The sequence below is a fragment of the Rhineura floridana genome, chromosome 5 (assembly GCF_030035675.1).
Source record: "Rhineura floridana isolate rRhiFlo1 chromosome 5, rRhiFlo1.hap2, whole genome shotgun sequence".
In the NCBI taxonomy this organism is placed as follows: Eukaryota; Metazoa; Chordata; class Lepidosauria; order Squamata; family Rhineuridae; genus Rhineura; species Rhineura floridana.
The window spans coordinates 51826532-51852205 of NC_084484.1; the positions used below are offsets into that span (position 1 = coordinate 51826532).

Below are 25674 nucleotides of genomic sequence, written 5' to 3' on the forward strand. Positions count from 1 at the left end.
CTGTTTGCAACCATTACTAATGACAAGCTCATTCTCACATACGTATCCTCTTCTATAACTGACTCTCATTTGCCCCTTGTTAGCTCCCTCTCTTCTTTAATGGCAGTTGTGACAAGTGAGAGCAGCGTAGGCATTGAAATAAGATTAATAGTGTTTTAAGATTGCCACCTCCGTTTGCTGTAGGTGGGCCATGGAAGTGAAGGGCTGAATTAAAAAAAATGTCATGCGGTCTACATAAGTACCTAACCACCTGCCACTTAAGTAACTTCAAACATATCCAGTCTATATCTAAGCGTTTGCTATTTCACATTGGCATATTCTTATACGACTTCCTCTGCCACTTAGCATAATATTTATTATACAACTGCCTCCGTATTCTTACCTCCCCTTACCCTAGTATTTGGTTATGGGCAGTGCTTACAGCTTCCCCTTACCTTCCTCTTGACAGTGTGTCATTCATGACGTGATTTGACAGCGCAGTGGACAGCAGCCTACGTTTGAAAGGGATATTTTGCTGAGAATCTCCCAGCAGAGATTTTTGTTTTGTACTATATGCGTTACTTTTCTCTCATTCCCCTCCCTCCTCCCGCCTTGACCAATTTGGGACTAGAGAGAAAGCTATCATCATGGGACTCGTCGGAGTAGTTTTTTGGCTGAGAGTCTTTCACACGAAACAAGCTCCTACACCAGTGTCCTGCACTGCTTGAGCGTCGGAGGGAGGGGGGTAATCCTACCTGCGATCCTCCTCAGACGTATACCGATATATACGCACAGGAAGAGCGTCGTTTTCTACACAAAAGTGCCCCTCTTCTTCATACTAGTTTTTAATGCTCAAAGGTTGATGCAGAATGTCAGCGGGTTTTGGAGTGAGTGAAAACAATGCCGGGTTCAAATCGCTACTTGCTCTGGAACACGTTATTACTTTGCGTTTCTCAAAATGGTGGTGAAGATTAAAGTAATGGGGGGGGATCCTTTAAACATGATAGGATTTTTCAGTCGTGATACACAGTATACCTCCAACTATTGCTGAAACTAATGATGATTATAATTATAACGTCTGAGAGGAACACGTACCGCTTTTAGCCTTCCCTTATAGTTTGGTTAACTCTTCATCACACGCTAATCCAGTGTCATAAAACGAGAACTGAACTGAAATTAGAACTACGGTTTTAAAGAAAGCTGTGGGAGAGAAAAACGCCACAGAGCTCCAAAACAGCCACAGTTTCTCTCCCCCCCCCCCCGCTGTACTCGCGAGATCACGGCTAGTTCTATCCGGCCGGCAGTTCTGCCTCTCTCCCTCTCCTTTTTGTTTTTTTTTAAAAAGAGGCAGGACATAGTTTAGATCAGGTGACAGAGGTAGAGAGAAGGGGGGGGCTGACGTCGTTGATCATGTGAGCGCGCCTATTGCCGTTCTTCGGTGCCGCCGCCGTCGCCGCTCCCTCATCTCCGCCGCCGAATCTTCGTTTTCGGCCCTCCTTTCGCGTCCGACTCGGCCCTATCCTGTCATGGCGTCTCGGTGTAGCTGGGGGCTGCTCCTGGCGGCTGTTCTGCTGGGTGAGTGTGCAAAAGGGAGCGGGCTTCCTTCTAGGCCGCTCCCCTGCCTTGGCTCACCCGGGCTGTGTGACGCGCTCTGTGTTCATGCTGCTTACCTGGGAGTGCCGTGCCTCCCTTCTCCTCCAGCACGGGCCTGCCCGCACCTCCGCTTTAGGGCTGCGTTGTGTGCCGGTGAAACAAGAGACGGCGCTGGCCTCGGTTCTGCTTCTGGGAGGTGGATTTTGAGTTGAGGGCTCAGCCCCAGCCCTCTAGGCTCAACGCCGTGCGCTAATCTCACTGCTGAATTTCCCTCCCTCCTGGGAGTTAGTGGACAAGGAATCCACACTGAAGGGCATGCGAGCCTCCCACGCGGCCCTGGTAGCTTCGCTGCTTTTAAGAAAGTAATTGGCTGGCTGTTTAACTGTGGGAGATAAAGGGGAGAGATACGGTTTATTTTATATTCTCCCGGCAGCGCAGAACAGGATCTTCTTCGGCTCAGAGTCTTCATTATGATAAATATCCTCTTTGCTGTAACTAAAGCAGCATAGCTCTTAACACTGAGAAGTGTGTACTACAATTAAACTTTTTAAAAACTGATTAAGTTAACAACCTTTCACCTTCGAAGGCAGGTGTCATTTCACTGTGGGTTTAGTAGTGAAATCCATGTTGTTGTTGTTGTTGTTTCCTTCTCCCTTTTCTTATTTTTCCACTGATCTTTCTTTCCAAAGTCTCCACTGAGGCCAGCTTCCTCCAAGGCCAACCAGCTACTTTTTCTTTCTTTCTCTCTCTCTCTTCCCCCCCCCCTTTCATTTTGCTGTGTTGTGGGACTAGTTGCTGCTGTAGCTTTATTCCAAGCTGCACACTCAGGGTGTTGATGGCTTTGAAACCTTAAACCTAGATGCCTAATTTCTCTTGGCTGTGGATCTTAAGATTGTGTTATTGGTCTCCTTCCAAAGTAACAGTGTGTTTGAAGACTACTTAAATGCTTTGTCCTTCTGTTCTGCTTTCCCCAGCACCTCTGCAAACAACTTTTGTTTATCAGAAGCTCTCTGTACCTAGTAACTATAGGTGTGAGCAAGAAAACTTGCCTGCCTTCCTGTGGTTGAAGTCTTGTATGTTCCTAATTTGACACAGGTGTCACTGTTGCAATATTGGTGATCTAGTGAAATCTTAATAGCTGTGGATAATAACAGATGTTAAACATTTCAGTGAACAAATCAGCACATGTACTACAGCTAGTAATGGAATAACACCAGGGTCTTCCCAGATAATTATGCTTTATCTTATTCGTTGCAGAGAACGTGAGTATCTTTTGTCAAAGTAGCAACTCTTCTCTGGCAGTGTTTCTCCCATTAGTGCTTCCTTTGCAATTGTGAGTGCAGTGTGGACTGAGCGAATGCTAGACATTTATTTGAATAGTATATGTTATCTTGCTTCTGGTGAGTAATGATTTCTGTTGTCCCTGCCTTTACCCATCTTATGTACCTCTTTTAAAATAAAACACATTTTTCATCTAGCTGTGTCATTTCAGCGTGGGAGTGATTATCTTGCTCTCTGAATTAAAAAAAAGTGGCAAATGGCGGCAAAGCTAAAATGATACTCTCCAAACACTGAACAGTTGCCTCTGCCCTGTATTTTAAATTGTTCCTGAGTTTGTCACCTCCAACTGCTGAAGCACACATCTCTCCAAATGCATTTTTGTTAGTGTAAGCAAGTGAGGAAGAAATTGAGAAGAACACTGTCAGCTTCTTCCCTGCTTGATTGTATCCACAAAATTGGCAAAACTCTGTTGGAAGGTATTCCCCATCTCCTCAGGCCTGTGAAAATGGAATATAGTGTTCTGCAGAATCATGTGAATGAACGTAGAATGCAAGAGGCTACCAGTGATCCAGCTGAAGATAAAATTCTTCAATCCTGGCAGTAGCTCTCTCTTCTTTTTTTAGGTGGCAGTGTCCATTTTGAGTATGGATTATATAAGAAGCAAATTTGTGCAAGTTCTGTTATATTCAGTAGGATTTTCTCCCAAAATAAAGATGTATAGGGTTAGGCTGTGAATCATACTATTTCCTTTCTATTGCTGGTGGTGTTTTGTTTTATGGGTAAATGAGAAATCTTGGGCATTCCAGTTTTGCAGGCCAGAGTATACAATGAAGGAACAAGCATGGCTTATAAATATGAGTCTTTCTGTACTGTCTTGACCTAACATGTTATGGAATTGTATGTGATTGTTATAGAATTGTATGTAATTGTGATAACTGGCCTACCATTGCATTATTTCCCAATCCAAAGAGATGCTTCCTTGAATATGTATATCCTGAAGCTTTTTCTCCCACAAGTGACTGCAAGATCTTTTTTCACCTTGGAAACAGTGTCATTAAAGTCAGCCTTGCTTTTATAGTATTGTGTATTTGCGTCTCTCAGAAACAAAGCAGATGTATGTTAGCACTGAAAATCTATAGCTAAGATGAATTCAGGAGTGGTTTATTTACAGTGTTGTTTTTACAGGGCATCAATAAGTATCCTGATGACAGAGATTAGGAAACTACAGGTTCAGACTTGTAACTAGTGAAGCCAGTCTCCTTTTTAGTGCTTATAATGGTCAAGCATTAATTCCTTTTTTAGCTAACCTAATTATATGTATTTGGTATTTTTATGGGTTTTGAAGATGAGTTCATGAATTTTATTGACACTGGATTTTATTCTGGATGTGATGCCAGTTTCGGCATGAAATCCAACTTTCTTTTGCTTATATAATACTCGTTTCATTTTGTAGTTCCCTGGCTTGTACAATATGAAGGCTCTAAAAGGACAGGAGAGCATGTTCTTCTTAATAGTATGACACTGCCTACAAACAGAAACAATATTCCTCCTAAGATAATTTTGTCCCATCTCAGGAAATGCTGTCTTCTTCCTCTGGAACTCTTTCTTCTTCATGTCATCAGAATACTTACTGATCCCCAGTAAAATATAATACCTGATGTGATAAACTTCTTAACCAACATTAAAATGGGTGGCAACTGTAACTTTCACTGGTGGCTTCCCTTGACCTTGATACTTCAGGATTTTGGAATAAATTTCTACAAGGCTGGATAGCCAAAGGTGTGTTAATTTAGTACACTTTTGACTACAAGAAAATGACTGGATTAGTTAAGCTTTCCCGATCAGCTGCCAGCCTACAGCTAGTTGAATTGGAGGCAGCTTTGTGGCGTGAGATGGGGTTTATATAATGATGGATTGGCTGAGGTAGGCTAGACTCTGATTCTGGCTTTAGGCTATGTTCTGTAAACTACTGTACCCCAATAAAAATGGGAATGGGAGTGTCAGCTGTTTAAGAAGCTATTGGGGATGTCTGGTTACCTTGTCACGAAGAAGCAATGCTACAGTATTTAGGCGCTTGTGGCTAGGCACTCAGGCTGCCAGGGGTAACTTGGGAGACTTCATATTTGTAGGTCTGGCAGAAAAGTACCAATTTTACTTGTACCCAGATGACGCAGTGCGCCTTGGGTGGACCTAGCTGGTAAGGAAACTTCACATACGTGTACAGAAATGGCAGATATCTCTCTAGCTCTGATAAACTCTAGGCAGTTTACTATGAACAAACAAAGATAACAAAGGCAGTAAAAGGGATGGTAGTCAGTGTCCTGGTTGAGGGCTCAGGGTTTTTTTTCACTCCTCACTGTGATGGACTTGCCCATTCCAGGTGATTAGTCACTTAATTTGGGGAACCTACAAGCACCTGTAAATTCATAGGTATCAATTCAGCTCTTGAATATTGTGTAGATACAATGTTTTATGTGTCACAGCTGAACTCTGCAGCACTGGAAAGTTAGAATCTTGCTAGTGCAGTGTTGGCCCTGAATCCTTGCATATATCACATTGAAGTGCTGATAAATCAGTGTAATCTTTTGCTAGAAGACAAACTTGCAAGGGCTTATTACGAAAATGGCTGCTTCATTTAAAGGGTAATGTTCATTCCTTAGTGCAATGTGCAATTGTCCCATGGTCAAAAGGAAGTAACCTACATTAAAGTTTAAATGCTGGAAATGACTCTTTCTACTAGCTCATTTCACAAAGAGTGTAAAACATGGAGCTTAAAAATGACTTTCCAGTAAAATCTGTGGTTGGTGTTTATCCATGGCATAGAACTGCTTACTCAGGAAGAGCTGATGTAGCCTAAAATTTGGGCTGGAACAGCTGTTTAGCAGGAATCTATAACATACTGTGTTGATATGTGGCTTTCATATCCATGAACTTTTCAGTTTCAAGATTTATATTTAAATTATCCACTGACACTAAACCTAGCTTTATTCTAATTTATGATGGCATGTACAATACTAGCTTTTCCCCATATAGCTGCTCTCTCAAGTTGCCTAGGTATTTCCAGTGTTTGAAACACGTTGCCACTATTCCACTGCCCTGAGTGAAGCACACTGAGAAAGTGATTCAGGTTGCCCTAGCGTCTTCCTGTTATTCTACTCTTACCCACTGCATAAAGGGTATAGATTAGGACCATGGATAATATACGCAGCCATACTCGCATAGCGTAGTACTGTACAGCATTGTGAACTGCATGGGTGGGGCCAGACTAGTGCCCTAGTCTTCTGCCTTCCTCTCTGCTTGCAGTTCTTAAAAATGTACCTTGCAAATAGCAAGTAACTTTGCATAGATCCCCCAGGTTAAGAATTTTGTTTGTGTGCATGCTTTATTTAAAATCCCTATTGCACCCTATTAATATGGTGGTGAGTGAGTTAGTAAGCCAGTCATGGCATCCTTAGATTTAGATCTCAGTTTTGTTAGATTGCATACTGTGGCAGCTACCCTCTTCCTGATGTGAAGTTGCAGCTCTGTATTGTGTAGTGCTGATAGTTTCAAACCTTTTGAGAGCTTGCCAACAAATTTTGTTTTTTATTTATTATTAATTTGATATTCCATCTTTCCTCCAAGGAGGTCAAAGTGGCATACATGGTTCTCCTCTTTCTCCGTTTTATCCTCACAACAACCCTGTGAGGTAGGTTAGGCTGAGAGATTGTGACTGGCCCAGTGAGTTTTATGGCTGAGTGGAAATTTTAACCCTGGTCTCCCAGGTCCTAATCCAGCACTCCAACCACTACACCATACTGGCTGATGTAATATATATTTTTCTTGTACCTTCATTCTAGTGCATATCTTCAAAAGTAAAGTGTTTTGCTTAAAATATTATATACTTGTAGGGTGAATATTGCATAACAAGTCTCAAATATTGGGTAATAAGTCATTCAGTGCACTGCAGAGCAATTCAAACCCTGGCCAGGCAGCAACATCACATGATGGGGGTGGCATACCTACTGACACATCTGCAGCTCCATTGCTGTCATTGCTAGGGTTGGGAACAGGCAAAAGCATGCCCTTTTAGCTGTTGGTGTGATTTGGCCTGGATTCCAGGCCAAATCAGCCCCTCCCCACCCTGTGGAGGCTGGCAAAATTGTTCTGAGCTGGGCAGATGAATTTTATTTTATTTATTTATTTAATTACACTTCTAAACCACCCTATAGCAACAAGCTCTCAGGGCGGTGTACAACAAGGAAGACCTCTGCTGGCTGTGCACACCATATCAGACATTTGGATTGTTCCCTAAGGGTTGTATTCAGTGAAGTCCTACTCAGAGTAGACCCACTGAAATTACTGAATCTAAGTTAGCCATGTCTTTTAACTTCAATGGGTCTACTCTGAGTAGAACCAGTATTGAATATTTATTTTCTTACATTTATATCCCACCTCTCTTTCATCAAGAAACCGAAGGTAGCATTCATGTGGTTCCCAGGTAGTCTCCCATCCAGGCATTGGCCAGACCCAGACCTGCTTAGCTTCAGCAAGGTGGTGGCCTCGCACGTGTGCCTTCAGACCATACCCTAGGACCACCTCAAATGATTTAAAACTGCATGCAGTCACACACCTTTTACATTACAGTAGAAGTGAGGAAAGAAGCACAAGTCACTCACAGGCAGGGGAAAGTTTCAGCAATGTACCGCCAGCCTTAACTTCACATCATCTGATGTCTGTTCTCTAGTAATATCCCCGGGAGGAAAGCTAAGACATGCTGGATGGTGGACTTTGGGGGAAGGGTGAGAACTTTGGCATACCAGACTCAGTGCCTATTTAACAGTCCATGGTACCGTAACCTGAAACTTGCATATTGCTAGGCAAATTATTCCATTCACTTCACAGGGAGGCATCTTGTTTTGGCTCTCCAGTGCCCACCACCACCCAAAAAAAAGCATAGCAGCTCTCTAACCCTTTCCCATTCTGAAAAACATATACTGTAATTACTGTAGAAAACACCTAACAATGTACTAATATAAAGCTGGTAAGGAAGCAGATATGGTTCTAGCTTAAATGAGAAAGCAATCCTATTGACAATTTAACACACACATCTTATACTTGCACAGTTTAAAAAATGCAGAGGCTTGAAAAATTGTCCTTTGTACAGATCCTAGTATGTTGATACAATTTGAGTAAATCATTAGCTGCTGCAGGTGGTAATCTATAGTTGCCTTTGACAACAGCCTGTACTGTAACAACTAGAACCTTGTTAAGAAGAAATTTGATAGCTGAAATAAACTCAACTTTTCCTGTCCGCCTTTGTAAAATACTGGCCCCTGCCAGAGGTGAAATAAACTTGTACTGTATGTGGACTTTTGCGGGGTGGGAGTTTCAGCATTCCTTTAATGTTCAGGAAAATAGGAACAAACAAATAATATACTTGCATCTGTAGTACAGACTTAATGTAAGCCCGGGCTCATTTACTAAAAAGCAATCTTTTTTTTTATCATTAATTTTTATTCAAATTTTCAAAGACAAAAAACAAAACAAAACAAAAATAATTAAACAATAAAATAAAATGTTGACTTCCGATTTGTCGCAGATCAGTTATAGGTCTACAATATATAACAATCCTGTCTCTTAAATTATATTATAAAATCACTTTCCTCCAGTAGTTATCTTAATTAATCATCAAATCTCATAAACATTACTTTATTCTTTCCACAAAAAGAGAGATATCTTTCAATTTTTCCACAAAAAGAGATATATCTTTCAATTTTTCTCCAAATAAACATGTCGATTAATCCATCTCGTTCAAATCTGTTAGGTCCAATAATTTCAATAGCCATTCTTCCATTATCAATATTAATTCCATCTTCCATCTTCAATAGTCCTGTTCAGTCCAATAATTTCAGTATCCATTCTTCCATTATCAGTATCCCATAGTAATCTTGCTGTCATAGCCATAGTCATATAATAAGAGTCTGATGGGAATTTCCTTTATCACAAATATTTCCTTGCCATCAATTCTGAATATGTTGCTGAAATATTGTTGTAAAGTCATATCTCTGTCCTTCTTTTTTACAAAATGCACTGGCTCATCTCTTGAGAATTTTTCCATTGTCACATATCTGTAGTTAATTCCATAGATTTTTTCTATGTCAAGCTCCATCACATCATTCCAGTCCAGAAAGTTATCCAAGACATTGATAACTTTATCTCTAATACCTTCATTAATTTCTTCAGAGACAACGTTGAATTCCAAACAGTAAACTTTGTTTCTAATATCCATAAACTCCAGATCTTTTTCCAGTTCCACATTTGTTCCAATCTCCAGGGCTTGTATCTTCCCTTTAATTTTTCTTTTCTCATCTCTAATTTCATCAATCTCCTCTCTCACAAGATCCCCTATTTCTTTAAGCTCCTGCGTCATTTTGCCAAATTCAATTTTCATCTCCTGTCTACCCTGTCTCAGGGTTTGTTTCGTTATCTCAATCTCATCCATTATTTTCTGAAACATAATTTCTTCCATGGTCTCAGCCACTTTCCTGAATGCCATTCTTAAAACCACGAAAACAAAAATTATTTCAGCCACAATTGGGTTAATATTCCAGGCTTGATGACATCACAGTGTAGACAGTACAGCCTGCCTTATCTCTTATATGTTCAGGAATACAAAACAAATTTAGTTCCCAGCTTCAAAACAGTTAGTGGCATCATGAACAAGTAGATTCGTCAAAATGAAATAGACCAAAAAGAAAATAGTTCCGGACATATAATACTCCAAAGTTCATAAATCAAATTTATTTATTTTTTTCCCCTCCTCGAAATAGAAATCCCTCTTCCGTTTGTATCTTTAGAATGCACTTCCAGGCCAGCTTTTTGCAATAAAAACAAAGATAAGCTTTTTCAATTTATTTCCTCCCTAATTTCGTGAATAAAAGAGAAGAGTTATAACTCACCCAGAAATTCTTTATAGCTGATTCATTGACAAATCTCTTTTTGCTGCAACGATTTAAACCAAGTGAAAAAAAAATAGAAAGAAGGATGCTTGCCTGTTAAAGTCCGTTTTTCTTTGAAGAAAAGATAAACGTGTCGCTTAATCAGTTAGAGCTTGTTGGAAGTCCGTCCGGCATTGCTGGCTGAACCTTCTCTCATAAATTAATGAAATCCAGTCCTCCCAAACAAAAACAGGCTTTTGTGGTTAATCTCTACGTTTCTCCCTGCCCGGGAGAAAATCTTTACCAGTCAAAAAGAACGTTCTGACTGATTTTAAAACTGAAAAAGCTTCTTCTGAGACGAGAGCTCGTCTCAAAAAGCAGGCACAAGCGAAGTCACCCTTCCCGGAAGTCACTAAAAAGCAATCTTAACTATTGGCATTTTATTTTTATTTATGAAAATATTTGTATGCTGCTCACTCACAAAATATTTGTATGCTGCTCACTCACAAAATATTTGTATGCTGCTCACTCACAAAATATTTGTATGCTGCTCACTCACAAAATATTAAAACTGAGATGTCTTGACTTCTCTGCTTTTGTATTTTTTCCAACAAAAAGTGTGTGTGTGTGTAAATAAATAAAAGACTGGTGTATGAATAAAACCTGTTAGCTTGTGTGTGTCATGTGGGACACACAAGAATGTTTGGTAGGTTTGCAGCAGGACTCTTATCAATATGTTATCAAGAGGTCTAGTAACAAATAAAGCCACTGCAGATACAGTGAACTATCTTGCAAACAAGTTGGACTTCTGGTTGACACAAACAGTTTTGTTCTATGAAGGCTGGTCTTCCTGACTTCATTCTCATGGTTGCTTAGAATGTTTAATCCCTTTGGGGCATGTTTGTGTGAATGTAGGAATAAACTCATACATGAAAGCTTTCTAAGTACTGTTTGTTTTATCACTGGGGCTTAGATATCTTCACAATAAAATATAGTTCAAACAAGAGTGGCTACTGAGTAAATGCAAGCTTTTTAAAAGCAGTTATATTCTGCTTCCACAAAAGTCATCCATCCTAGTGAATCCATCATTACACATGAACATTGAACATACTCTTTGAAGCTGCATATCAGCACTGCACTGGTTTATGTTTACTATTTGTTTTCTTTACACAGGATTTTTACAACCATCCTCAGCATTTGAAGTAAGAAATAGTAGTGTGGCTTGCATATTAGCCAATTTTTCTGTGCAATTTATCGTGGAATACAACACAGTGAGTGTAAAACAGGTGAGGCTGCTTAAGCTCTAGGTGAAAAAGCTACTTAGAGAGTCTTGTAACTTTTAAGGCACTGTTTTGTGTGGTTAAAAGCAGCAACATGCTGCAGTTGGAGCCGAAGCTCTTTAATTTGCACTCAGGTTTTTGTTTGAAGTGCCTTTTTGCATATTATGTGGCAGCAAATTGGTTTCTACCATTTGTATATTGGACAGGGAGCTGCAGCTAAACCTAGTTCTCTGATGCATACACGTATTCATCCTCTACACATTAGGTCTTAGATGTTTTCTTAAAAGAATTTTAAATGTACACCTAAAAAAGTAAAGAGTAATTCAAAATTCACTCAGAGAGGCAAAGTAGTCTGCTGAAGTGAATTAGCGAGGTGGTTGGTGTGTGTGATCAACTGAAGGTAGAGGCTGACTGAAAACAAGTCTGTAATATCATTTAGCTGGTAGGACATGGACCTAAGTGTACATATACATAAAACTGTGTCCTACCTATGCCCAGATCTTCGGGATAAGTAATAATGCCTGAAAGCAACGAGGAAGTTAAAATATTTCAGCCCTGTTTATAAGGCACACAATGCCCACTTCACTTCTATAGCTGCTACTGTACCCACCATGTGCTTATTAATGTCTCTGCATCAACCTGGAGGGAGTATTGAGTGAAGTACCACACAGGGTCTGTGTTAGGTCCTGTGCCTTTCAACATTTTTATAAATGACTTGGATGAGGGTGTAGAGCAGATCCTTGTCAAACTTGTACAGTAATACCTCAGTTAACAAAATAGATGTGTTCTTGGACATTACTACTTACACTAACTTTCCTACCAGAGGTAGGAATAATATGGAAAGAATAGGGATAGGATCCTACACTGCTTGTAGATGGTGGGGGCAGCTTCAGTAGGGGCCTACCCAGCATCTACTCTCCTTCCCCCTCCCGTTCTCTTCTAAATCATATTGGATCCTTTCCACCCCAGCCTGGGAGAAAACAAGAGATCTCTTTAATGGAAAGCATACATCCAGGCTTGTCAGTTTCACCCTAGCAAAGCAAAGGCACAGGCTTGTGGTTTCACCTTAAAGCAAAGGCATAGACTTGAAAGTCTATCCATAACAAAGCAAAACCGGTCAGTTTCGCGTTTTAAAAAGCCTTCCTTAAAAGGAGCTTCCCTCTTGGTGGATTCTTAACTGAGATATTACCGTAGATGTCAGGAAGCTGGGAGGAATAACTAACACTGTAGAAGACAGAATTGAAATTCAAAATGATTTTTACAGCTTAAGAACACTGAGCCAAAACCAGCAAGATGAAATTGAATAAATATAATTATGAAGTTCTTTATGTACAAAGTAAAAGGCACAAGTGTAGGAATGGGGGAGATCTGCTTTGAATTGAATGTGAAAATTATCTAGGTGTCTTTAGTGACTAAAGTTTTGTTGGTCACAAATGGAATATGAGCTAGCAATGTAGCTACTAAAGCCAATGCGATCTTGGACTGAATTAATAAAAGCATAGTGTCCCGAATAAGATCATGAGAAGTAATAGTTCTCCTCTCTTCCGCATTGGTCAGGCTACATCTGGGGTACTGGGTTCAGTTCTGGACATCACGTTTTAAAGAGGACACTGAAAAACAGGAGTGTGTCCAGAGGAGAGTGACCAGGATGCAGAGAGGTCTGGAAACAAAGTTCTATGAGCAGTGGTTGAAAGAGCAGCATGTTTAGCCTGGAGATGAGAAAATAAAGGGGAGGCATGATATCAGTTTGCACAGTATCTTTAGGGCTGCTATATAGAAGAAGGAGCAGAGGGCCAGACTAGACCTAATGGAGAGAACTAGCAGGAAAACAGATTTAGCTAAAATATTTTATTCATTTTTTGTGTTTACATTTATATTCTGCCTTTCCTCCAAGAAGCTAAAGCCCTATTTTATTGTCATAAGAGCCCAGTAAGGTAGATTAGGGTGAGAAAGTGACTGGCCCAGTGACTCAAAATGAGCATCATAGCTGAGTGAGGATTTGAACCTAAATCTCCCTAGTCCTTGTCCAGCATTCTAATCAGTACACCATTGGTTCTGTCACTGAGTAACTATTTTTTGATAACTTTCCGGTGTTAACCATCCCTGCCTAGTTTAGGAATATAGACAGAAACTAAACTTAATGTGGCAAGCCCCAATGTACTTGGTGCCAAATCCCTATGAAATGTGCAGAGATTTAAAGCATAGGGAGAGGCCTGCATTCCCCACAACCTTTTTTAAAACCAAGCAAACAAATCTTCCTCTGGCAAGGATTCCTTCCTTCCCATCCTGCACTCGAAAGCCCTGTCCGATGTTGTAAGGATTCAGCAGCAACCTGATCCTGAACCATAGGTGAACCACTAAAACTTCTGTAGGCTTAATGATGAAAACGTCGGGTCCCAGGGCAGGTTACAGCAATGTAAAATTAAATTTTAAAAAGTTTAAACAAATTGCAGTGATAGGAATAGAATAGGGTGGGTATTTTGATATATACAGTATATGATGTTATCTTTTATGATTATTGAATGTTTGAAGTGTTTTAAATACTTTGTGGATTATTTTATGTTTACAACAGTTCCAATACTTACCATAATAGTATTACTGTTTCATATCTATTAGAACAGCACCTTTACACTTCCTTCTGATGCTAAAGTGCTGCCAGAATATAGTACCTGTGGCAAAGGGAAAGAAACCTCGCAAGTTCTTGTAATTGGATTTGGCAGTGAGAATTCATTAAAGATGACATTTGTAAAGAACACAAGTTTCTACACCATCAGTAATCTGATATTCCAATACAACTTGTCAGATACCACTTTTTTCCCAAATGCAACTGCAGGTAAGTGTTTTGAGGTTTTGCAAAGACCATTATGATGAAGATAGCTGGGATGATGGGGTATAGGAGGGTCACATGCTAACCCTTATTCAAATTGCACTTTCTGCAGCAGGAGTAAGAGAAGTGGCCAAGGACACTGATATACGAGCAGCCTTAAATACAGTGTACACATGTCACAACAAGAACACGATAAACATGGGAAATGTGACAGTTCTTTTGAGTAATGTTACACTTGAGGCATACCTTGCAAATAACAACTTCAGTGTAAACGGTAAGCATCTTATCTTCAACGTGAATTTCTGGCATGTGCTTTGTGCCAGAGTCTTCCCAACAGAACTAGTCATACCCCAGTGTTTCTTATTTCATTGTAGATCTAGGCTTGCACGGAGAAGTTGCGATTCAATAATTTTGTAATGGTTTTTGTAAAATGAGTTTCTGATTAGGAAATTCACAGCAATCTTCATAAAGCACAGGATTTGCATGACTAGCTGGGGACTGGTAAATACAATCATATTGTGCGCCTGCCCTGACTTCCAGTCCATTTTTGCACCCAGTTCAAGGTCCTGGCTGTAACTTTTAAATGCCTTGAGGTCAGGCTGCTTGAAGGAATATCTTATTCCATATATTCCTGCCTGGGGTCTTATGGTCTTCATTGGAGACCCTTTTCCAGGGTTCCATACCTAATGTGTCAATGCAGAGAGGGCCATTTTTGGTGGTGGCACCCAGTTTATGGAATGTCCCCCAGAAAGGCTCCCCTATTTTGCCTATGCTGTTGTCTTTTAGGCACCAAGTGAACACCTTTTTGTTCTTCCAGGTCTTTAAAAGACTTTCATTGTCCTTTTGGGTTTTGTGCAGCTCCTGTCTCCGTATTGTGTTTTGCATTGTTGGGATTATTTTATGATTGCATTATTGGTAAACTTTGTTTTTGAACTTAACAAGCTGTGGATCTCCTAGAGAACACAGTTGTATAAGTGATAAAAATAATGTTTTTGTTAATTTTTAAAAATACAATGGGCTAAGTTGCATAATATGTAGTTGAGTGCATAAAGCTATGTGAAGAAGTGATAAAGACTGGATGACTATGAAAGAGAAAAATCAAATAGCAACGGTGGTCGAGGTAGCATTTGGCTACTTTCCATTCTGTGATTTGTGATCACTGTCTTCCAGAAACTATCTGTAGTGAAGATAGAGGGCCTACTCCTGTTGCTCCCACAACTGCTAGCCACACAACGACCAGTATGGCACCAACCATGCCCCCTAAAACACCAGATGTTGGCCATTACAATGTGACTGGCCCAAATGGGACTTGTTTGCTTGCTTCTATGGGTCTGCAACTTAATGTTACCTACATTACAAAAAATCAGGTAACTTCTATTTTTATCATGTATACATGCACACTCATAGTAAATGTATGTTTTTTATTGCTGTGCAACACCCTGATATTTTGTGAGAAGGTGGTACATAAATACTTTTATAGGTAAACAAAATCTAATGTACCTTAGAGCAAACTAGTGGATTTCTTAAATCCAAACTGCTCCACTATCAACAGTCACAAGATGTGTTTCAAGCCCTAGGAGTTAGCATTGTCCTGCTGTGAAATGTGCCTTACACACTTGACCTGGATTGGATTGCATTTATCACAAATATGGCAAAATTTGGATAAGTTAATCTCCTTTTCACCCCAAGGCAGGATGATGATTTTATTAACTAAATATCTATCCCATTCTTCTTCCCAAAGAAGCCCAGAGCAGAAAACAACAAAACATCAAAACAATGAAATTAAAAATAAACAAATGCAAACATTTAAAAACAAGAACATCTAAAACCTGTAAACTGTGCCCTAAAGGCTCTTTAATGTGCTCATTTCAATTTTCATACAGATGATAACCCATAATATAAGTCTTTCAAATTAAACCTTATTATGTATTGCTATGAAAGTTGCTTTCCTGTTCATCCACTGTTCTCCAAAGCTGTTCAACTTCCTATTCCCCAATAGTAAGTTGCATGTATTTCTGTCATAAGTTTCGTTTTTCTGTTTTCAAGACTAAGCAATGGGAGGCGTTGAATCTTCCAGCAAATACATCTTTCGATGGGCATTGTGACATTTCCATAGTTACGCTAAACTTGACTTCTGGGAGCACCAGCCTTATTTTTAATTTTGCACAGGTAAGTATAGTGTGATGATGCCGTGTTTACAGAATGCTGGTGCCCTCCAGATGGTATTGGACTCCAGTTTCTATCATCCCTGACTGTTGCTCGGGGCTAATGGAAGTTGGACACTGGCAACATCTGGAAGGATACCACATTGGCTATTCCTGATTTACAGACAGTGCTGTGTGTGCTTTGAACTTTAAAACAAATCCATACAAAATGTGTTTGACCTGTATAGACTATACAAATGTGCATTCATTTTCTTATGTGCCTAATTCTGCTTCTAGCTGTAATTGGGAAGAGCATGTAACATTGTATGGCACAGCATCTCTACCTGATAAAATCCTAGTCATCTCTTCCTTTGACCAAGACTGAATTGGGACCCAATTCACTTTCAGGCTTGCCTAAAAATGATAAGGTCTAGAGTCATGAAATTGTCCAAGCTGCAAAATTTTGAACCAAATTCTGTGCTTGTGTAGTATTAGTATAGAATATCCAGATTCTTTTTGGTGCTTGTAATCTTATCAAAATGATGATGATGAAGCAGGGGAAAGTTCCTTTTCTCATGTAATTTGGTGTCATAAAACCTCTTGTTGAAGAACAATAATTGCTCCATTTAAATCCATTAATGCTGGGATTACCAATTTAGGACATACAAACTCATCAATAACAAAGTTATCTGGGCAGCTTCCTATAAAAGTTGAAATGATAAACTGGTTCTGCATTGTTAAGATTTGTTCCATTGAATTACGATATGAATATTCAAAGATTAAACTAGTCATTGTTTTCCCCTTAAAAGTCAGCTACAGATTAATTTAACTGTTGCTGTCTGGTCAGCAGGATTAAAAGTAAAAGTGGTCATTGTAGAGTGAATATAATGTGGATTTTGAGGTGTTGCAGAGCTTGTTCAGAACGAGCAGATCAACATCATACTTGGCTTGTACTTTTTTGGTTTATTTACTTGAGTTTGTGAAAGAGCCTCACTGTCTTGAAGAAGACGTCAGGCAATTATTCATGGATCTGGGATCCATGTCCTTAAAATAGATTGATTTTCTGTGAATAATCTGTTAAGGGTTTTCATTTTTATATTGCAAGTATACTTTTAAGCAGCATTTTTTATGACTGGATCTGCCAGCTTTCCTCTTCAGAGGTCACATCTGCACATCTCCGTAAGTCATAAACCATGGCTTACTATGAATGAGAAGTGTGCTGCTGCATGCTGCTGAATCACTCCCATTTCACTCTTCTGTTAAGGTAAGAGCAACAAACCACAAGCTGCCTTAGCACAACATATGAGTCAGCATTCATGATTTGTTTGTCTCCAAATTTGTTCTTGCCTGTGCTCACGTTTTGTTTTTCCCAACTCAATGAAGAGAGAAGCAAAGCAAAAGTGATTCAGCAGCATGTACTAGCACTAGTGGTTTATGGCTCGCCATGATATGCCTCATCCCTCATATATGTTTCCTGTGTAAATTAACAACTGCAGCATATTTTGACAGTAATATGGTGGCCTTGTAGCATGATTGGGATAGCTTTTAAAAAGAAACCTAACAAGTGACTAGGTTTAACTTTCTTTTTAAGAACTCAAGCACTGAGAAGTACTTTCTGCAACGTATGACTGTGAGCACAGATCTGCCTGCAGAAGCTACAAGTAAGTAATTATATTTTCAAAAAAGAGTAGTTTTAAGAATGCAAAGAATGTCCAAAAATGCTAAAAGATCAAAGTAAATAAAAATGCAAGTATCTGCAAACAACACAAATTGCCAATTTGATATGCCAGGATTATTCTTACTGTCTCTCCTCATGAGTCTTCTAAAGCTAAAGAGAATGCCATGAGCCTTCAAGCACAGCCAGCTAGTTTGACTGGCATTCAAAGCTAGGGAAGCAAATGGACTATAGAAATTCTGAGGGATGAGTTGTTTGTGACAACACAACAGTGATAGCAGAAGGGGGTCCTAACTTTTGGGCTGTTATGCCTCATCAGGCCTTCGTGACATCACCTGTAAAACCATGATGACAAGTGAGCTAAATGCCGCCTTGAACTGTGGTCCTATATAATCTTGTTTGGGTTTTCTTATGCAGACAAAAGCATGACTGCTTACAATGATAGCCTGAGTGCTCTAAAAGCTACAGTTGGAAAATCTTACAAGTGTCTTGCAGAAGAGAGTATTTGGGTCTCAAGCGAAGCTTCTGTCAACATATTCAGTGTTCAAGTCCAGGCTTTCAAGATGTCAGGAGACACGTTTGGAGCAGGTGAGATACACATTAGAAATGTTCAATGCATGTACTTCATTCTTTAGAGCAATAGCAGTATGATTAGTTAGCTTGGTCCACAGCCTGTGGTGTTTTTCCAGTTATTGTGGGTGTACTTCCAACACATTATGGAAGCTAACAAATTAACAAAAAAATTAGTTGCCTGATCTGTCACTTGCATTTTTTGTTTAAATTTAATTGGTTATTACAACCTCAAGAGTATGTTTAAATGTATGGTGGTTCATCCCAGTTCTCCCAAAACACTGAAGGAAATTGAAATAAATGTAAACAAGTTTCAGAAGGAGGCTATCAGTAATATCTATTCCCTAATACTGGAACACACCAAAATAAGTGTTTTTCTCCTTGCTCATAAGTAATTTAAAGTTGACTCTAAATAGGTCAAGGTAAATTTCCTTTTTCACACTTTTAAAAAATAAAAGGTCAGCACGGAGCAAGATGGCATGTATAAAGAAAAACAATCTTGCTTTATGTATGTATGTACTTCTGCCTTCAGGTTACCTTACTGCAAAAGTACACAGCCGTGCTCATAGGTAATTAGTATGGTACAAATGTGCAGTGATTCACCCTCCAGATAAATAAACTGATCTGACTGACCATTGTAATTTGTATCATCCCGCTCTTTATACTAACCCCTAAACCATTATTCCTGCTCACTAGCTGAGGCTGGGTGGGACTTGTACTCCACCTGGACAGCCATAGGTTTCCCACCCCACCACTGCACATTGTGGCAATCTGGACATCCCTGTATCCATCCACTTGTGCTGAATTACTAGCAAGGGCATTCCCATAGTAGTGTGCTTGTTCCCAAACACAAGTGAGGAACAAGCGTTCCCCACCCCTGTGTTGTGTGTATGACCTTTTAACTTTTAGTGGAAAGGATTGGAGAGTTGTCTCCCATTACTAGTGGGAAAGTGTGATAGGCATGCCTTGGAGAGCCTGGTGTTCAACTGAACATATTTACTGTAAGCAAAATGTACCTTTGCTGTATCTCAGGCTTGAAATTACCTGATTTCCTATGAAGGGCAAAGTAATAAGGTAGGAAACCTTTTTGGAAACTGGATTTGGTTATTGAGAAACCAGCTGTGCTTAGAGGTGGGAAAGGAGTCACTTTCATCATTAGGACTACTTATACTGTCAGAGCTTAACATTGTACATTCCGCTTCTGTAAAGGTAAATAAAGTTTCAACCTGCATTAATTTTAAATACAGATTAGTGTCTTACCAAAGTGGTAATATGACTGTATAAATACCTTGGGAAGCTGTTCCTTCAAGGTCCTATCAAATGGGGAATTTTTACCAACTGATATTCTGATAAATAGATGCAAATGTGGTAAAATTCTGTCAAGTGGTTTGTTTACTTGCAGACTGTACTTTCCTTGCTTGTTGCTCTCCAGATGTTTTGGACAACAACTTTCCTAAGCCCTCCTACCCTACTAGACTACCAGTGATCAGAGATTTTGAGAGCTGTAGTCCCAACGCATCTGGAGGGCACAGGGTAGGGAAAGGCTGCTGTAATGTTACTGGTAGGCAAACTGAGGTTTAAATTCACCTTTGATGATCAGTGAATGTCCTAACAGACTGTTGAAGAATAGAGTGGGCCCTGGGATGATTATATTATGTTTGCACTGATTCCTTGCTATTTGCGTTGATTGATTGCTTTTTAAAAAAAACAATTTCAGAATTAAAATGGCTTAATAGGATTTTCTTTTTTTTCAGTGGAAGAATGCCAACTGGATGAAAATAATATGTTGATCCCCATCATAGTTGGTGCAGCCCTTGCTGGACTTGTCCTTATAGTATTGGTTGCATATCTAATTGGCAGAAAACGTAGCCATGCTGGCTATCAAACAATTTAATGATTTGCACTTCTTTGAACCAATGTAGAAGAACAGCAGTTGCAAGAAGCAGATACATTGACTCCCCCCTTCCCATTTTCCCCTCAAATACATTGATATGAGGGAGCACAATCTCTTCCTTACAAACTGTTTTTTGCAGTGCCTGCTTTACTAAATGTGAAATCCATCTCGTGGCATTTAACTATGCACAAAGGATAACTTCTGTAATTCTGTTTAATTTTGCTAAAGGGTTTTTACCCACCTAGAAAAAGGCTGAAGTTTTAAGAATGCTTTTCTGAATTGGCATGGTTTAATGTCAACTACTTAAATGGATGTGATGTAGTTAATTCACATCCATTCAGATTAATTAAATCTAACAAAGGGAAACTTCCACTTTCTGATACAACCATCCTATGCTGAGCTTAGTTACTGCACTTAAGCAGTTAAATAAGTAATGACTGACCAATCAACCTTAAGTGATTCACACTTTGTCTCTACTTAGGTGTGTATCATTAATAAGCTTTAAATGCTGAGCCTGGTATATGCAAGGTGTGAAGATACAATTTGGCCAACTTAAGATACTTTGTCTGTCAGCTTGGCAGGAGCTGGCCCTTTTTTTACATAAAATGGGTGTTACTTTATTTTTTTGAAAAGTGAATTCCAGTCTCTTCTGTTGAAGTTCAAAGGAGGTCCTATTTCTGCACATGTGTACAATAGATTTCAATCTGCTAATTCTTGCTTTGACCTTGGCTGGGACTGTACACTGCAAGGATCAGTTATGGATGCATTGCCTGTAACAATGCTAATAAAGACTTTTCTGTATGTTTGGTCAGTATTCTGTTGGGCAACTACAGGATGTGTGTGTAAATATTCTGTCCACAGTGTAGCTTACTGAGGGAGAGTGTTTTGTTTGTGCATCTTAGAACGTTTCTTTATTTATTATTAAATTTATATCCCACCCTTCCTCCTAGGAACCCAGGGCTGCAAACAAAACACTAAAAACACTCTAAAATATCTTTAACAGACCTTTAAAATATACTAGAACAAAATAAAAACATCTTTTTTAAAAAAAAGCTTCAAAAACATCTTAAAGCTTGTCATGGAGCACTTCCAAAATAGGATAGGACTGTGTGTAGCACATAAAGATACCTGAAAATCTGAGAGACAACTTCTTGGAAGGGGTGTGTGTCCTGTTTTGTGGGAGGTGTCTTCACCTCTTTTGCCTGTACCCCACACAGCCAACCTTATTCACCAGGGTTTCTGATCACTAAGTAGGGCATTTGCTGGTGGAAGGAAGGAATGATGTGGGAAGCCAGCTTCCACCAACTCATAAGAACATAAGAAGAGCCTGCTGGATCAGGCCAGTGGCCCATCTAGTCCAGCATCCTGTTCTCACAGTGGCCAACCAGGTGCCTGGGGGAAGCCCGCAAGCAGGACCCGAGTGCAAGAACACTCTCCCCTCCTGAGGCTTCCGGCAACTGGTTTTCAGAAGCATGCTGCCTCTGACTAGGGTGGCAGAGCACAGCCATCATGGCTAGTAGCCATTGATAGCCCTGTCCTCCATGAGTTTGTCTAATCTTCTTTTAAAGCCATGCAAGCTGGTGGCCATTACTGCATCTTGTGGGAGCAAATTCCATAGTTTAACTATGCGCTGAGTAAAGAAGTACTTCCTTTTGTCTGTCCTGAATCTTCCAACATTCAGCTTCTTTGAATGTCCACGAGTTCTAGTATTATGAGAGAGGGAGAAGAACTTTTCTCTATCCACTTTCTCAATGCCATGCATAATTTTATACACTTCTATCATGTCTCCTCTGACCCGCCTTTTCTCTAAACTAAAAAGCCCCAAATGCTGCAACCTTTCCTCGTAAGGGAGTCGCTCCATCCCCTTGATCATTCTGGTTGCCCTCTTCTGAACCTTTTCCAACTCTATAATATCCTTTTTGAGATGAGGCGACCAGAACTGTACACAGTATTCCAAATGCGGCCGCACCATAGATTTATACAACGGCATTATGATATCGGCTGTTTTATTTTCAATACCTTTCCTAATTATCGCTAGCATGGAATTTGCCTTTTTCACAGCTGCCGCACACTGGGTCGACATTTTCATCGTGCTGTCCACTACAACCCCGAGGTCTCTCTCCTGGTCGGTCACCGCCAGTTCAGACCCCATGAGCGTATATGTGAAATTAAGATTGTTTGCTCCAATATGCATAATTTTACACTTGTTTATATTGAATTGCATTTGCCATTTTTCCGCCCATTCACTCAGTTTGGAGAGGTCTTTTTGGAGCTCTTCGCAATCCCTTTTTGTTTTAACAACCCTGAACAATTTAGTGTCGTCAGCAAACTTGGCCACTTCACTGCTCACTCCTAATTCTAGGTCATTAATGAACAAGTTGAAAAGTACAGGTCCCAATACCGATCCTTGAGGGACTCCACTTTCTACAGCCCTCCATTGGGAGAAGTGTCCGTTTATTCCTACTCTCTGCTTTCTGCTTCTTAACCAATTCCTTATCCACAAGAGGACCTCTCCTCTTATTCCATGACTGCTAAGCTTCCTCAGAAGCCTTTGGTGAGGTACCTTGTCAAACGCTTTTTGAAAGTCTAAGTACACTATGTCCACTGGATCACCTCTATCTATATGCTTGTTGACACTCTCAAAGAATTCTAATAGGTTACTGAGACAGGACTTTCCCTTGCAGAAGCCATGCTGGCTCTGCTTCAGCAAGGCTTGTTCTTCTATGTGCTTAGTTAATCTAGCTTTAATAATACTTTCTACCAGTTTTCCAGGGACAGAAGTTAAGCTAACTGGCCTGTAATTTCCGGGATCCCCTCTGGATCCCTTTTTGAAGATTGGCGTTACATTTGCCACTTTCCAGTCCTCAGGCACGGAGGAGGACCCGAGGGACAAGTTACATATTTTAGTTAGCAGATCAGCAATTTCACCTTTGAGTTCTTTGAGAACTCTCGGGTGGATGCCATCCGGGCCTGGTGATTTGTCAGTTTTTATATTGTCCATTAAGCTTAGAACTTCCTCTCTCGTTACCACTATTTGTCTCAGTTCCTCAGAATCCCTTCCTGCAAATGTTAGTTCAGGTTCAGGGATCTGCCCTATATCTTCCACTGTGAAGACAGATGCAAAGAATTCATTTAGCTTCTCTGCAATCTCCTTATCGTTCTTTAGTACACCTTTGACTCCCTTATCATCCAAGGGTCCAATTGTCTCCTTAGATGGTCTCCTGCTTTGAATGTATTTATAGAATTTTTTGTTGTTGGTTTTTATGTTCTTAGCAATGTGCTCCTCAAATTCTTTTTTAGCATCCCTTATTGTCTTCTTGCATTTCTTTTGCCAGAGTTTGTGTTCTTTTTTATTTTGTTCATTCGGACAAGACTTCCATTTTCTGAAGGAAGACTTTTTGCCTCTAAGAGCTTCCTTGACTTTGCTCGTTAACCATGCTGGCATCTTCTTGGCCCTGGCGGTACCTTTTCTGATCTGCGGTATGCACTCCAGTTGAGCTTCTAATATAGTGTTTTTAAACAACTTCCAAGCATTGTCGAGTGATGTGACCCTCTGGACTTTGTTTTTCAGCTTTCTTTTTACCAATCCCCTCATTTTTGTGAAGTTTCCTCTTTTGAAGTCAAATGTGACCGTGTTGGATTTTCTTGGCAATTGGCCAGTTACATGTATGTTTAATTTAATAGCACTGTGGTCACTGCTCCCAATCGGTTCAACAACACTTACATCTCGCACCAGGTCCCGGTCCCCACTGAGGATTAAGTCCAGGGTTGCCGTCCCTCTGGTCGGTTCCATGACCAACTGGTCTAGGGAATAGTCATTTAGAATATCTAGAAACTTTGCTTCTTTGTCATGACTGGAACACATATGCGGCCAGTCTATGTCCGGGTAGTTGAAGTCACCCATTACTACCACATTTCCTAGTTTGGATGCTTCCTCAATTTCATATCTCATCTCAAGGTCTCCCTGAGCATTTTGATCAGGGGGACGATAGATCGTTCCCAGTATTAAGTCCCTCCTGGGGCACGGTATCACCACCCACAACAATTCTGTGGAGGAGTCTGCCTCTTTTGGGGTTTCGAGCTTGCTGGATTCAATGCCTTCTTTCACGTATAGAGCGACTCCGCCACCAATACGTCCTTCCCTGTCCTTCCGATATAGTTTATATCCAGGGATAACCGTATCCCACTGGTTTTCTCCATTCCACCAGGTCTCGGTTGTGCTCACTATATCAATGCTCTTCTCTAAGACCAAGCACTCCAGTTCTCCCATCTTGGTTTGGAGGCTCCTAGCATTAGCATACAGGCACTTGTAAGCAGTGTCTCTCTTCAAGTGTCTTTGGCACTTGTGGTTAGGCCTGTGGTAATTTTGCTCTTCTGAATTTATATCTTGTGCCCCTGCTCTCACAATGCCTACTTCTAGGCACCCCTTTTAAAATTTCATCATTTCTTTGGTTTTTATCCCAGGGGGGGAGGTTTATTCCGAACCGGACCTTTCTCAGCTCCTGTCGGGTTTCCCCCCTCAGTCAGTTTAAAAGCTGCTCTGCTACCTTTTTAATTTTAAGTGCCAGCAGTCTGGTTCCATTCTGGTTCAAGTGAAGCCCGTCCCTTTTGTACAGGCCCGGCTTGTCCCAAAATGTTCCCCAGTGCCTAACAAATCCGAACCCTTCCACCCGACACCATCGTCTCATCCACACATTGAGACTGCGAAGCTGGGCCTGTCTGGCTGGTCCTGCGTGTGGAACCGGTAGCATTTCAGAGAAAGCCACCTTGGAGGTCCTGGCTTTCAGCATCCTACCTAGCAACCTAAATTTTGCTTCCAGGACCTCACGGCTGCATTTCCCCATGTCGCTGGTGCCAGCGTGCACCACGACCACTGACTCCTTCCCAGCACTGTCTACCAAACTATCTAAACGACGGGCGATATCCGCAACCTTTGCACCAGGCAGGCAAAACACCTTGCGGTCTACACGCCCATCACACACCCCACTGTCTATGTTCCTAATGATTGAATCACCCACTACAAGGATCCCTCCACCCCCTGGAGATATATCCTCGGCACGAGAGGATAGCTGCTCATCCCCCAAGGAATGGGTCCCTTCTAAGGGATTGTTTCCCTCTTCCTCAGCTGGATGCTGTCCTTCCCCGAGACCATCGTTGTCCATGATAGCAGGAGAGCTATCATCGTTGGAGTGGGACACAGCTATAACGTCCATGAAGGCCTCCTCCACACACCTCTCTGCCTCTCTCAGCTTTTCCAGGTCCGCCACCTTGGCCTCAAGGAAATGAAGTCGTTCCCGGAGAGCCAGGAGCTCATTGCACCGAGAGCACACCCACGACTTCTGTCCAACAGGCAGACAGTCGTACATGCTGCAGGCGGTGCAAAACACTGGAAAGCCCCCACACCCCTGCTGGCTTCTTACCTGCATAGTTTTGTTTAAGGTTTATTACGTCAATGGGTTGGAGACTGCGGTTTAGTTGAGGTCAGGGAACAGATGGGCAGAGTGGGGGGCC

General features: G+C 40.6%; 2 protein-coding genes across 2 annotated transcripts; one reads left to right on the top strand and one right to left on the bottom strand.

Annotated features, from left to right (window-relative positions):
- The first annotated feature begins 1331 nt into the window (after positions 1–1331).
- LAMP1 (lysosomal associated membrane protein 1) lies at positions 1332–20964 on the top strand. The gene is made up of 9 exons (XM_061626689.1): positions 1332–1554; positions 10947–11059; positions 13670–13886; positions 13993–14154; positions 15051–15247; positions 15927–16049; positions 17616–17685; positions 18117–18287; positions 20024–20964. The coding sequence occupies exons 1-9, from the start codon at positions 1506–1508 to the stop codon at positions 20161–20163; spliced, it is 1242 nt and encodes a 413-aa protein (XP_061482673.1). The 5' UTR covers positions 1332–1505; the 3' UTR covers positions 20164–20964.
- On the bottom strand, positions 8454–13866 carry LOC133384872 (uncharacterized). The gene is made up of 2 exons (XM_061626700.1): positions 13639–13866; positions 8454–12762 (listed from the first exon to the last, which is right to left on the bottom strand). The coding sequence occupies exon 2, from the start codon at positions 9389–9391 to the stop codon at positions 8765–8767; it is 627 nt and encodes a 208-aa protein (XP_061482684.1). The 5' UTR covers positions 9392–12762; positions 13639–13866; the 3' UTR covers positions 8454–8764.
- Positions 20965–25674: the final 4710 nt, after the last annotated feature.

Bases quoted from the DNA above. Each gene is read 5' to 3' on its own strand.
- LAMP1 (XM_061626689.1), top strand. From the start codon at position 1,506: ATGGCGTCTCGGTGTAGCTGGGGGCTGCTCCTGGCGGCTGTTCTGCTG. The intron at 14,155-15,050 runs GTAAGCATCTTA...ACTGTCTTCCAG, and splicing joins TAACAACTTCAGTGTAAACG to AAACTATCTGTAGTGAAGAT. The intron at 15,248-15,926 runs GTAACTTCTATT...TCTGTTTTCAAG, and splicing joins CCTACATTACAAAAAATCAG to ACTAAGCAATGGGAGGCGTT.
- LOC133384872 (XM_061626700.1), bottom strand. From the start codon at position 9,391: ATGGCATTCAGGAAAGTGGCTGAGACCATGGAAGAAATTATGTTTCAG.